Source organism: Haematobia irritans, chromosome 3, assembly GCF_050003625.1.
Source record: "Haematobia irritans isolate KBUSLIRL chromosome 3, ASM5000362v1, whole genome shotgun sequence".
Taxonomy (NCBI): Eukaryota; Metazoa; Arthropoda; class Insecta; order Diptera; family Muscidae; genus Haematobia; species Haematobia irritans.
In genome coordinates, this window is record NC_134399.1 from 210,623,083 (window position 1) to 210,636,897 (window position 13,815).

General features: G+C 24.4%; 1 protein-coding gene across 5 annotated transcripts in view; it reads left to right on the top strand.

Annotated features, from left to right (window-relative positions):
• NFAT (nuclear factor of activated T cells 3) overlaps positions 1-13,815 on the top strand; it is a 218,097-nt gene that overhangs the window by 137,156 nt on the left and 67,126 nt on the right. For all 5 annotated transcript variants that reach the window (XM_075302602.1, XM_075302603.1, XM_075302604.1 and 2 more), the window contains one exon: positions 6,953-7,077. In XM_075302602.1, the coding sequence (XP_075158717.1) occupies positions 6,953-7,077 (125 nt within the window). The remainder of the gene's footprint in view (positions 1-6,952; positions 7,078-13,815) is intronic.

The following is a 13,815-nucleotide window of genomic DNA, read 5'->3' on the forward strand; positions in this document are numbered from 1 at the left end:
TTTAAGAGACAATAAAAAACTAACGTTTATCTTGTGAGATCACAATGACTGCTCTCTTGATAGCCCCCACTTTTTCTCTCTCTCTCTCTCTTGCTCTGTGTAAACATTGTATCAAATGGTTGGCAATACTACTTTGATAACAGATAAAGATGCTTTTTTGTATAGGTCTAGCTGTTAAATTTTTGCAGCTCTGTCGGAAAACTGTGGTGTTGTCCTTTTTCTCTTCAAGTTTTGTGTCAAGGTATAGGTGACTTTGTTTTTTCTTTGCTGTTTTTTTAGGTGTACTTGAAAAAATTGGTTAGAAAAATTTGTTTTTTTACACATCGTGGTATTTATTTTTCGTATTATTTGTTTGCTGCCAACCGATAATAAATGTCATTTTTTTGCGTATTTCATTCAGATAAATGGGCCAAATAGCTACATAGCTATGTTAGAAATTGCTGGCGCAGGGATTTTTCATTTGTATGAGCAATTTTTTGCAATTGAAAAAAAAGAAAGTCATATGACTCTTTACTAATCGAGTTTTAGTTTTTATTTGGTTCTTGTATTTGACTCGGTCAACATTCCAGCGATTTGTTTTTAGTATTCAAGCGGTTGTCATCCTCCCTAGGTAAAACCTAATCAGTTATCAAAGGCAAATCAAAGAGGAGGACACTCAAAATAGCTATACAAAATTGATTTTCCTTTTTGTTATAGAACTGAAATTAAAGGAAGAACATTCTCAAATACCATTAAATATAGTTGGATTTATCTATATCTTTCGGTAAGTTATTTTTCCTCGATGAAAAACGATGAATTTATTAGAAAGCTGTTATCAAGAATCACCTCACAAAGTAGCAAATGTTTGTTATCTTATCGATGAAAGTTTTTGGTTTTTTCGGCATTTCGTTTTAATCGTTGTCATCAATTTAATTTTGAATTTTGGCAAATCTTTTACACGTGCATATAAAACTAATACTTACACCCAGAGAAGGAATATGATCACCTCAAACATTTTTTAAGAGCAAAATGCTATTTGGGTGGTGACCATGTAACATGGTTTTCGCAACCATGTTATTTTTTCGGAAATCATGTAATTGATTTCGGCAAGCAGGTTATATTTAACGAGAAAATAACATATTATTGGCAAACATGTTACATGGTCACCATACAAAAATAACATTTTGCTCTTGAAACATGTTTGAGGTGATCATATTCCTTCTTTGCGTGTATACCAAAATGCCATTATCTTCAGAATATCTCTAAGGCATGTATCCTAGAGATAATAATGGGAATCAACTAGTCGACATTTTGACCTTTCCAAAATTTGGAAACCCCGTTTTCGAAAAAGTCGAATTTTAAATATTAATTTAACGCCTTAAATTAATTAAGTTTTGACATAAAATTATACGCTTTTTATATATTTGTGTCACCTTTTTTATGTGTGATATGTCACTTTTTAAGTAATCCATCTTTACCGCCATTGCTTGTTGTTCACTTTGAAATTTTTTTTTATGGGAAATTTTCTTGATACTTTTATTGTGAATAGTATTTTTTGGTCGCTCTTTTTTTAATGTCAATTGTAACATAAATGTAAAGTGATGTAGATTCTTTTGATATGGACACTTTTTGTGCTTCTAAAGTAAACGATCCAATTTTTATTTCGGATCAGCGTCGTCACAATGAATTTTTATTTTGGACCAACATTTTTCCAAAATTGGACCAAAATTCGTACCAGCGGACCATTATTCCAAATTAAATTAATATTATTTAAAAATTAAATTTTCTTCAAAATTTTACTTCGACAGAAAATTTTGTCAACTTTTTATTTCTATAAAAATGTTGTCAAAATGTTATTTCTATAGAAATTTTTTTCAAAATTTTATTTCTATAGAAAATTATGTCAAAATTTTATTTCTATAGAAGATTTTGTCAACATTTTATTTCTATAGAAAATTTTGTCAAAATGTTATTTCTATAAAAATTTTTTTTCAAAATTTTATTTCTATAGAAAATTTTGTAAAACTTTAGTCAAAAATTTATTTCTATAAAAAATTTTGTCAAAATTTTATTTCTATAGAAAATTTTGTAAAAATTTTATTTCTATAGAAAATTTTTTCAAAATGTTATTTCTATAGAAATTTTTTTCAAAATTTTATTTCTATAGAAAATTTTGTAAAAATTCAGTCAAAAATTTATTTCTACAGAAAATTTTGTCAAAATTTTATTTCTATAGAGAATTTCGTCAAAATTTCATTTTTTTAGAAAATTTAGTCAAAATTTTATTTCTATAGAAACTTTTGTAAATAGAATTTTGAGAAAATTTTCTATAGAAAAAAACAAAAATTTACAAAATTTTCTATAGAAATATAATCTTGAGAAAATTTTCTATTGAAATAAAATGTTTTCTATTGAATAAAATGTTATTTCTGTAGATATTTTTTTTCAAAATTTTATTTTTATAGAAAATTATGTCAAAATGTTATTTATATAGAAAATTTTGTCAAAATTATATTTCTACAGAAAATTTAGTCCAAATTTTATTTCTATACAAATTTTTGTCAAAATTTTATTTCTATAGAAAATTTTGTCAAAATTTTATTTCCATAGAAAATGTTGTCAAAATTTTATTTCTATAGAAAATTTTGTCAAAATTTAGTCAAAATTTTATTTCTATAGAAAATTTTGTCAAAATTTAGTCAAAATTTTATCTCTATAGAAACTGTTGTAAACAGAATTTTGAGAAAATTTTCAATAGAAATAAAATGTTTACAAAATTTTGTATAGAAATATAATTTTGAGAAAATTTTCTATAGAAATAAAATTTTTACAAAATTTTTTATAGAAATATAATCTTGAGAAAATTGTCTATTGAAATAAAATGTTTACAAAATTTTCTATAGAAAATTTTGTCAAAATGTTATTTCTATAGATATTTTTTTCAAAATGTTATTTCTATAGAAAATTATGTCAAATTTTTATTTATATAGAAAATTTTGTCAAAATTATATTTCTATAGAAAATTTTGTCAAAATTTTATTTCTATCGAAAATTTAGTCAAAATTTTATTTCTATACAAACTTTTGTAAATAGAATTTTGAGAAAATTTTCAATAGAAATAAAATGTTTACAAAATTTTGTATAGAAATATAATTTTGAGAAAATTTTCTATAGAAATAAAATTTTTTGTAGAAATATCTTGAGAAAATTGTCTATTGAAACAAAATTTTTACAAAATTTTCTATAGAAATAGAATTTTGAGAAAATTTTCAATAGAAATAAAATGTTTACAAAATTTTGTATAGAAATATAATTTTGAGAAAATTTTTCTATAGAAATAAAATTTTTACAAAATTTTTTATAGAAATATAATCTTGAGAAAATTGACATTTTTGTTTCTATAGAAAATTTTGTCATTTCTTTAGGAAATTTTGTTAAAATTTTATTTCTATAGAGACTTTTGTACAAATTTTATTTCTTCAGAAAATTTTGTAGACATTTTATTGCAATAGAAAATTTTCTCAAAATTCTATTTCTATAGATAGTTATCGCAACATTTTATTTCTATATAAAATTTTTACAAAGTTTTCTTCCTATACAAAATTTTTGCATAATTTTGTATCTATATATAATTTTGTATCTATATAAATTTTTTTTATAGTTTATTTATGTACAAAATTTTGGCAAAATTTTATTTCTATAGAAAATATTGTTAAACTTTTATTCCTATAGAAATGTTTGTCATTTTTTATTTTTATAGAAAATATTGTCAAAATTTTCTCAAAATTTTATTGCTATAGAAGATTTTGTCAAAATTTTATTTCTATAGAAAATTTTGTCAAAATTTTATTTCTATAAAAAATTTTGTCAAAATTTTATTTCTATAGAAAATTTTGTAAACATTTTATTTCAATAGAAAATTTTCTCAAAATTCTATTTCTTTAGAAAATTTTGTAAAAATTGTATTTCTATAGATTTTTTTTTCAAAATTTTATTTATATAGAAAATTTTGTCAAAATTTTATTTCTATAGAGAATTTTGTCAAAATTTTATTTCTGTAAAATTTTTGTTAAAATTTTATTTCTATAGAAAATTTTGTAACAATTTTGTCAAAATTTTATTTCTATAGAAAATTTTGTCATTTCTTTAGGAAATTTTGTTAAAATTTTATTTCTATAGAAAATTTTGTAGACATTTTATTTCAATAGAAAATTTTCTCAAAATTTAACATAATAAAAATTTAACATAATAAAAATTTAACATAATAAAAATTTAACATAATAAAAATTGTCAACACTTTTGTATAGAAATAAAATTTTGACCAAATTGTCTATAGAAATAAAATGTTTGCCAAATTTTATATATAAATAAAGTTTTGACCAAATTTTCTACAGAATCTAAATGTTGACAAAATTTTCTGTAGAAATTAAATATTGACAAAATTTCATATAGTAATAAAATTTTGACAAAATTTGATATTGAAATAAAATTTTTACCAAATTTTCTATATATATAAAATTTTGATATTTTTTGACATAGAAATAATTTTTTAACAAATTTTCTATAGGAATAAAATGTTGACAAAATTCTCTATAAAAAAATTTAACAAAGTTTTGTAAAAAGTTTATTTCTACAGAAAATTTTCCCAAAATTTTATTTCTATATAAAATGTTTACAAAGTTTTCCTCCTATACAAAATTTTTGCATAATTTTTTATCTATATAATTTTTTTTTCATAGTTTATTTCTGTACAAAATTTTGGCTAAATTTTATTTCTATAGAAAATATTGTAAAACTTTTATTCCTATAGAAATGTCCGTAATTTTTTTTCTATTGAAAATTTTGTCAAAATTTTATTTCAATAGAAAATTTTGCAAAAAATACCTATTTTACGAAAATGGACCAAAATCAACCAAATTCCATTTGGTCCGACCATCGGATTAAATTTAAAAATTATTAAGTTTTTGGACCAATTTTGGTCCGATCGGACCAAAATGGCAATTTGGTCATTTTTGCTTGTACTACTTTTCATGGTACATTTTTTGGTGACATTTTTTTGTGACGTGTGTGAAGATAAATTAGAATTTTAAATTTGCAACTTAGTCGAGACACAAACCGGTAGCTTAACCCTTCGACTACTGGTGTCCACTTAGGAGGAAATTCGAAAACGACAACAAACTCTATTTCCCCACTTAGGTTCGATTTATTTTATTTAATTTAAAACTTAAATGCGCACTGTATATATTAATATACAACCAGAAAAAAATTACGTCTTACGTCTTAATATTTTGACCAATTATAAATTGCTGAATTTAAAACATCATAACGCAGTTTTGAAAAATATGTATGTTTTTCCGGAAAATTTATAGTACTTCTGTGTAAACTGAAACCAAAATTGAAAGAAAATTGAAATGAAATTTTGCGAAAATTAAAAAAACCTACAAATTGGAAAATAATTAATGTTTACCAGAAATAAAAGGAATGTTGGTAAAAAATTTGTGTAGTGTAAAAATTTCTCTATGCTCTACTACAATCAAATTGTTTATTTGTAAAGTAAAAAAAAAGTAAAATCCTGAAAATAAGTCTTATTCTATATTTAAATTTTTTATCTATACCATAATCAATAGATTCAATATCCCAGTTAATTTAAAGATTATTTCTTTAAATCAATAATGTTTTCATTTTGCTTTATGGGAAGATGAGTGTTCTAGATTAATTAGAAAAAATATTTATGAGCTTATGAACTTCCTTTTACTTAAAAGTTTTTGTTTTTAAGAAATTTGTTCCCAATATTGGGTAAATTAGATCAATATTTTTTCAGTGTATGGGTCAATGGTTTTGCTGTAGTTTTTAAACAAAACTAGCTAACAGTTGAATTACTAATTATTAATTAGGTTAAATTATTAAAACTCTCTATACGCGATTACTTGCCCACAAATTATTGCCAACTTTTTACCCGCAACATTCGGATCTGCAACATGTTGCGTTTCAAACTATAAACATGTCGATTTTTGTCCTTTTTCTAATTTGAAATAGACTTTTTACTAATTTGGAATAGATTTTTGAATGTCGACTTTCGACAGTTAAGCATATTTGAATAGGTATTGTATTCAAAAATGTTTACCAGCAACATATGAAACTGCAACATGTTTCATACTAAATATGTATATCAACATTCATACGTACAATCAGCTGTTCAAGATTAGACATTAAATGCAAATGCCTATGGTTCCCAATATATATTTTACCAGTTACTCCTATTTGCAAAAAATCTCATGTTATTGCTTTAACACAGCAAGGCATATAGTATAGATTTTATTTTTGATGTTTTTCAATTGTTAATGGTTCTTCTTTCTTTTTGTAATTTTATATAGCTATACTGTCCGACGATTTGTTTGTTTTTTTTTCATTTTGCGTGTCTGTCTGCTATATATGTCCATTACTACAGTCTTTTCAGATTGAGGCTACACTACACTACTACCGTTCCTCTTGTTGTTTGGGGTGCTGATTTACTTTGCTAGAGGGCGTTGGACTTTAGCTTTATCAGCATCTCTATACAAACGGGGTACTATAAGTTTTTCCTTGAGGGCAAATTGAAATCATGCGTCGAAAAATGCACAAACAACATTACAATCATCACACACACACACACACAACAACGACGACAGCAACAACAATAACAAAGACATTGTAAATTTAGATGCACCACCGACCGGGTACCCAAACAATCATCATCGTCGAGTGAATAAGTGGTCTTTTCTTTTCATCTGAATTTCAATTGTAATTTACTCACTATCACTATCATGCTATTTGACTATGACTATAGCTCCGATTTCCTTTTTTTTCAAACAGTATAATAGTAATAAAATTAATATAAATTGTGTGTAAATGCAGTTTGGTGATTGTTTTTTTTTGTACTGACTTCTTACTGAATGATATTTTATTGAAAATGTATTTTTTCTTATTTTTTTAGGTATGCGTACCGCCATGTCCACTATGTCTACAATGAACCCGCGTATACATCGTAAAGGTTTTCGGACGCCCTCAAAACGGCATCCGGGTAAAGCATTTCCTGGCAAACTACATTCAGTCTCCAGGGTAAGTTATTAATATTTTTGTTTTTTACATTTGACCTATAGTTTCTCTGTCTAGTATATTGGTTAGTAATAAAAGGATTTTCGTATTTATACCCTAAACCATACAGTGGTCAAATGTGCCTACTAGATATATTGATTTTAGATCCCACAAAATATATACCGATCAACTCAGAATCACCTCCTGGGCACGTGGCAACCGATCCAAAATTTGAAAAAAATAAAATAAAAAAAAAAAACTACCAAATAAATAATTTTATTTTGCAGTTTTTATTAAATTTTATTTCTATAAAAATTTATTTTTTTTATTTTGTCAAAGTTTGTCAACATTTTATATCTATAGACAATTTTGTCAACATTTTATTTCTATATAAAATTTGGTCAAAATTTTATTTCTAAAGAAAATTTTGTGAAAATTTTATTTCTATAGAAAATTTTGTAAACATTTTATTTATATAGAAAATTTGGTCAAAATTTTATTTATATATAAAATTTGGTAAACATTTTATTTATATGTCAAAAAATATCAAACTTTTATTTAAATTTTGTCAAAATTTTATTTCCATAGAAAATGTCAAAATTTTATTTCTATAGAAAATTGTGGAAAAATTTTATTTATATAGAATATTTTGTAAATTTTTTTTTAATATAGAAAATTTTGTCAAAGTATTCCTATAGAAAATTTGGTCAAAACTTTATTTATATATAAAATTTGGTAAACATTTTATTTATATGTCAAAAAATATCAAACTTTTATTTATATAGAAAATTTGGTAAAAATTTTATTTCAATATAAAATTTTGTCAAAATTTTATTTCTATATGAAATTTTGTCAAAATTTAATTTCTACAGAAAATTTTGTCAACATTTAATTTCTATAGAAAATTTTGTCAAAGTGTTATTCCTATAGAAAATTTGGTCAAAAATTTATTTATATATAAAATTTGGTAAACATTTTATTTCTATAGAAAATGTGGTCAAAATTTTATTTCTATACAAAAGTTTTGCAAAATTTTATTTCTATAGAAAATTTTGTTAATTTTTTTTCTATAGAAATTTTTGTCAAAATTTTCTTTCTATAGATAATTTTGTCAAAATTTTATTTCTATAGATAATTTTGTCAAAATTTTATTTCTATAGAAAATTTTGTTAAAATTTTGTCAAAATTTTATTTCTATAGAAAATTTTGTTAAAATTTTGTTAATTTTTATTTCTATAGAAAATGTTGTCTAAATTTAATTTCCATAGACTATTTTGTCAAAGTTTTATTCCTACAGAAATTGTGGTCAAAACTTTATTTATATATAAAATTTGGTAAACATATTATTTCTATAGAAAATTTTGTCAAAATTGTATTTTTATAGAAAATTTTCTAAATTTTATTTCTATAGAAAATTTTGTCTAAATTTAATTTCCATAGACTATTTTGTCAAAGTTTTATTCCTACAGAAAATGTGGTCAAAACTTTATTTATATATAAAATTTGGTAAACATATTATTTCTATAGAAAATTTTGTCAAAATTGTATTTCTATAGAAAATTTTGTTAAATTTTATTTCTATAGAAAATTTTGTGAAAATTTAATTTCTATAGAAAATTTTGTCAAAATTTTATGTCTATAGAAAATGTTTTCTAAATTTTATTTTTATAGATAATTTTCTCAAAATTTTATTTTTATGGAAAATTTTCTAAAAATTTTATTTTTATAGAAAATTTTCGCAAAATTTTGTTTTTATAGAAAATGTTCGCAAAGTTTTATCCCAATAGAAAATTTTGTCGAAACTTTATTTATATAGAAATTTTTGTAAAAATTGTTTTTCTGTCGAATATTTTGTCAAAATTGTATTTCTATAAAATTTTTTGTCAAAATTTTATTTCTATAAAGAAAATTTTCAAATTTTTATTTCTATAGAAATGTCAAAATTTTATTTCTATTGAAAATTTTGTCAACATTTTATTTCTATAGAAAATTTTTCCAAAATTTTATATCTATAGAAAATTTTTCCAAAATTTTATTTCTATAGAAAATTTTTTCGAAAATTTTATTTCTATAGAAGGGTTTGTCAAAATTTTATTTCTATAGAAAATTTTGTCAACATTTTATTTCTTTAAAAATTTTGTCAACATTTTATTTCTATGGAAAATGTGCTAAAAATTTTATTTCTATGTCAAAAAATGTCAAAATTTTATTCATATAGAAAATTTGGTATTTTTTTTCAATATAAAATTTTGTCAACATTTTATTTCTATATAATTTTTTATCAGAATTTAATTTCTAAAGAAAATTTTGTCTAAATTTTATTTCTATAGAAAGTTTTGTCAAAAATTTTATTTCTATCGAAAATTTTGTCAACATTTTATTTCTATAGAGTTTTGTCAAAATTTTAATTCTATAGAAATTTTTTTCAAAATTTTATTTCTTTAGATAATTTTGTCAAAATTTTATTTCTAGGGAAAAAATTTGTATTTCTATAGAAATTTTGTCAAAATTTTATTTCTGGAGAAAGTTTTGTCTAAATTTAATTTATGTAGAAAATTTTGAAAATATGTTATTGCTGTAGAAAATTTTGTCAACATTTTATTTCTATAGAAAGTTTTGTCAAAATTTTATTTCTATCAAAATTTTATTTCTTTAGACAATTTTATCAAAATTTTATTTATATAGAAAATTTTGTCAAAATTTAATTTCTATAGAAAATTTTGTCAACATGTTATTTCTATAGAAAATGTTTTCTAAATTTTATTTTTTTTTTGTAAATTTTCTCAGAATTTTATTTTTATGGAAAATGTTCTCAAAATTTTATTTTTATAGAAAATTTTCGCACAATTTTGTTTTTATAGAAAATATTCGCAAAGTTTTATCCCAATAGAAAATTTTGTCGAAACTTTATTTATATAGAAAATTTTGAAAATGTTATTGCTGTAGAAAATTTTGTCAAAATTTTATTTCTATAAAATTTTTTGTCAAAATTTTATTTCTATAAACAAATTTGTCAAAATTTTATTTCTATAGAAAATTTTGTAAAAATTTTATTTCTTTAGAAAATTTTATCAAAATTTTATTTATATAGAAAATTTTATCAAAATTTTATTTCTATAGAAAATTTTGTCAAAATTTTATTGCTATAACAAATTTTGTCAAAATTGTATTTCTATAGGAAATTTTGTCAAAATTTTATTTCTATTGAAAATCTTGACAAAATTTTATTTCTATAGAAAGTTTTGTCAAATTGTATTTCTATAGAAAATTTTGTCAAAAGAAAATTTTCTCAAAATTTTATTTCTGTAACAAATTTTGTCAAGATTTTATATCTATAGAAAATTTTTCAAAAATTTTATTTCTATAGAAAATTTTTTCGAAAATTTGATTTCTATAGAAAGTTTTGTCAAAATTTTATTTCTATAGAAAATTTTATCAAAATTTTATTTATATAGAAAATTTTGTCAAAATTTTATTTCTATAGAAAATTTTGTCAAGATTGTATTGCTATAACAAATTTTGTCAAAATTTTATTTCTATAGGAAATTTTGTCAAAATTTTATTTCTATTGAAAATCTTGTCAAAATTTTATTTCTATAGAAAATTGTGTCAAATTGTATTTCTATAGAAAATTTTCTCACAATTTTATTTCTGTAACAAATTTTGTCAAAATTTTGTTTCTATAGAAAATTTTGTCAAAATTTTATTTCTATAGAAAATTTTGTCAAAATTGTATTTCTATAGAAAATTTTTTCAAAATTTTATTTCTATAGAAAATTTTCTCAAAATTTTATTTCTATAGAAAATTTTGTTAAATTTTATTTCTATAGAAAATTTTGTCAAAATTTTATTTCTATAGAAAATTTTGTCAAAATTTTATTTTATAGAAAATTTAGTCAAAATTTAATTTATATAGAAAATTTAGTCAAAATTTAATTTCTATAGAAAATTTGGTCAAAACTTTATCTATATATATAAAATTCAATCTATGTTTGTTTATTTGTTTGTTTGTTTGTTTGTTTGTATGAACCGAGTTGGCTCCGAAACGGCTGAACCGATTTACTTGAAACTTTCAGAGATCATAGGGGACGTTCATGTGGTGAATATAGTGTACCTCATTTTTTGACACCTGGTCGCGGAGGGGGACCTTCCCTTTGTCGGACTTTTTGAAAATTGGACCAAAGTTGACCGATTTGCTTGAAATTTTCATTGAAGGTTTGGGGTTGGCAACTAGACAAAGATCCGATACTTTATATTTCGATATTTGGTGGCGGAGGGGGACCTCCCCTTTGTTCGACTTTTTTTAAAGTACAGTGAAAAAACTAAAATTCTCTAAATTATCTGAGATTTAAAGAGAACATGCGGTGAGGTTATGGAATTAATATGGGGTACCTGATGATTTCATATGCGGTCGGGGAGGGGGACCTCCCCCTTGCCTTACTTTTTGAAACTTGGAACAAAATTATGCGATTTGCAATTTTCATTGAATGTTGGCGTTGGCATCTAGACAAAAATCCGCTACATTATTTTTCGATATTTGGGGGGCCACCCCTCCCCGATCAGGTTCCTGATTTTTTAATAAAAATAAAAGGGCATAGGGAGACATCCGCTTCTCTTAAGTACATACAGAGAAACAATTAAACTTTACCGAGTTACTTGAAATTTACAGAGGACTGGGGAGAGATTGTAACCTCTGTCAACCGTAATAGTTGATACCTGATTTTGTGATTTTTGGACGGAAGAGAGGCCGCCCCTTTAGGCTTATAATTTGCTTGACATTTTCTGGGACGTTTACAAAAGATACGCTTTTCGACATTTGGTCGGGGAGGAGGTCCTCCTCTAAAACTGCAAAAAAATGGCTCTATTAGCCATGTTCCTTAATCTATATCTGTCCATAAAGCTCGAAAAATAATTGTATAATTAGATATAATGCATTTGGACGTCAATTGCCTGTTTCGGTATCAGGATAACATGAAATATAAAAAATTTAAGTTTTCTTGAAATTTACAAAGGAAGCGGGGGAAAAGGTTATAAATGAAGAGACAACCTTCATTGCCCCACACTTGAAGGAAAGTTTCAAGAATTTTCAGGGAAGGTTAGGGGTGCTATTCACTACGGTGTTTGTCGATATTGTATCGGGGAAAGTGACGTCCCTTTAAAACAATAGAGCAAAAATTAAACATCTCCGATCTACTTGAAATTTACAGGGAACGTGGGAGGAGGTGATGAAATTTATACATGATTTTTAAATTAATATATGATTTTTCGATATCTGGTTGGGGAAGGGGAAAATTGAAATAAACTTTGTCGATTTACTTCGATAGAATTTATAGGGACCATTGAGTAGTTGCGAAATTAATATAGGGTACTTGATAGTCCGATATCAGGTCAGAGTGGAGCGAAGGTGGGGAGAGAGTTCCCTTTTGTCGGTTTTTTCTTAAATTGAAAGTGGAGGGTTGTCCGTAAATGGGAACTCGGTACATAATTTTATGATTTTTGCACAGGCTTCTGCCAGACTTCTTTTTAGTAAAGAACTTAAATTTACATAAAATTGGCAGCCAACGTAGAGGGTGCATTATTTTCCAACATTTTAGCAAATGTTAATGTGATAAAATTTTTTACTACTTTTGCCTTTTCCGATTTATTGGATGGGAAGCAGTAATTCTTTGTATGTTATTATAATATAATGCTTAATTTTCAGATATGTTGAGGAGAAGGATACCTTTCCTTGACAAACCACACTTAAAATTCACAAGAAATATAGAAGAAGGTACACCCTCTCCCGCCGTATTTGTACCTATAAACGAAAAATCAAGTAGTCCGATTTGTTTAAAAGAATTCAAATCTTATCGAATTTGTTTTCAGCACGAAGGATATAGTTGACTAAGTTAACGCAAAATGTTCCTCCAAATACGCTTCGGAAGGCGCAGCGAAGCGTGCCGGGTTACGCTAGTTTATATATAAAATCTACCATTTTTGGTAGGATTTTATCAACTGTGGCAACCGTGCTTCTGAGCCGATTTAGCCCTTGGTATCCGTCCGTCTCTCCATGTATTTGTTGATCGCAGGTTTACAGTCGCAATTATTAACCGATTTTGGTGAAATTTGGTACATAGTGTTCATTTGGCTATGCTATTGAATTTGAAAAATATCGGATCAAAGTTAGATATAGCTCCCATATACCGTTTATATATCGTCCGATTTCGACAAATGCTGTCATATTACGCTTATTTACTAACCGATCGTCGTAAAATTTATCTCAATGTAGTTTTTGGTAGCACCCATTAAGTCTGCAAAATTTCATTGAAATCGGTTCAGATTTAGATATAGCTCTCATAAACATGTATCGCCCGATATTGCAATATTTGGCTATAATAGCATTATTTTTTATCCGATCTTAGTTAAATTTATCACAACAAAACCTTCTGTGTTATCAAAAAAGCTAGAAAAATACCATCAGATTTAGATGTAGCTTCAACTCATTTTTATACCTTCCACCATAGGGATATACTAACCTTGTCATTTCGTTTGAAACTCATGGAAATATTGGTCTCAGACCCTATAAAAATATCATTTCTGACTTGTGGTAAAATTCGGGGTCGATCTTGCTATGACCGTCTATCCGTCCGCCGCACAGTGCTTTGAAAGCGGCAAAACAAATATGTGCTCCGATTTCTTTGACATCGAGCTTCGAATGCAAAAATAAAATTTTGCTATAATTGACTAGAACTAATTTTAAAAAATATTTGCATTTTAAGCTTT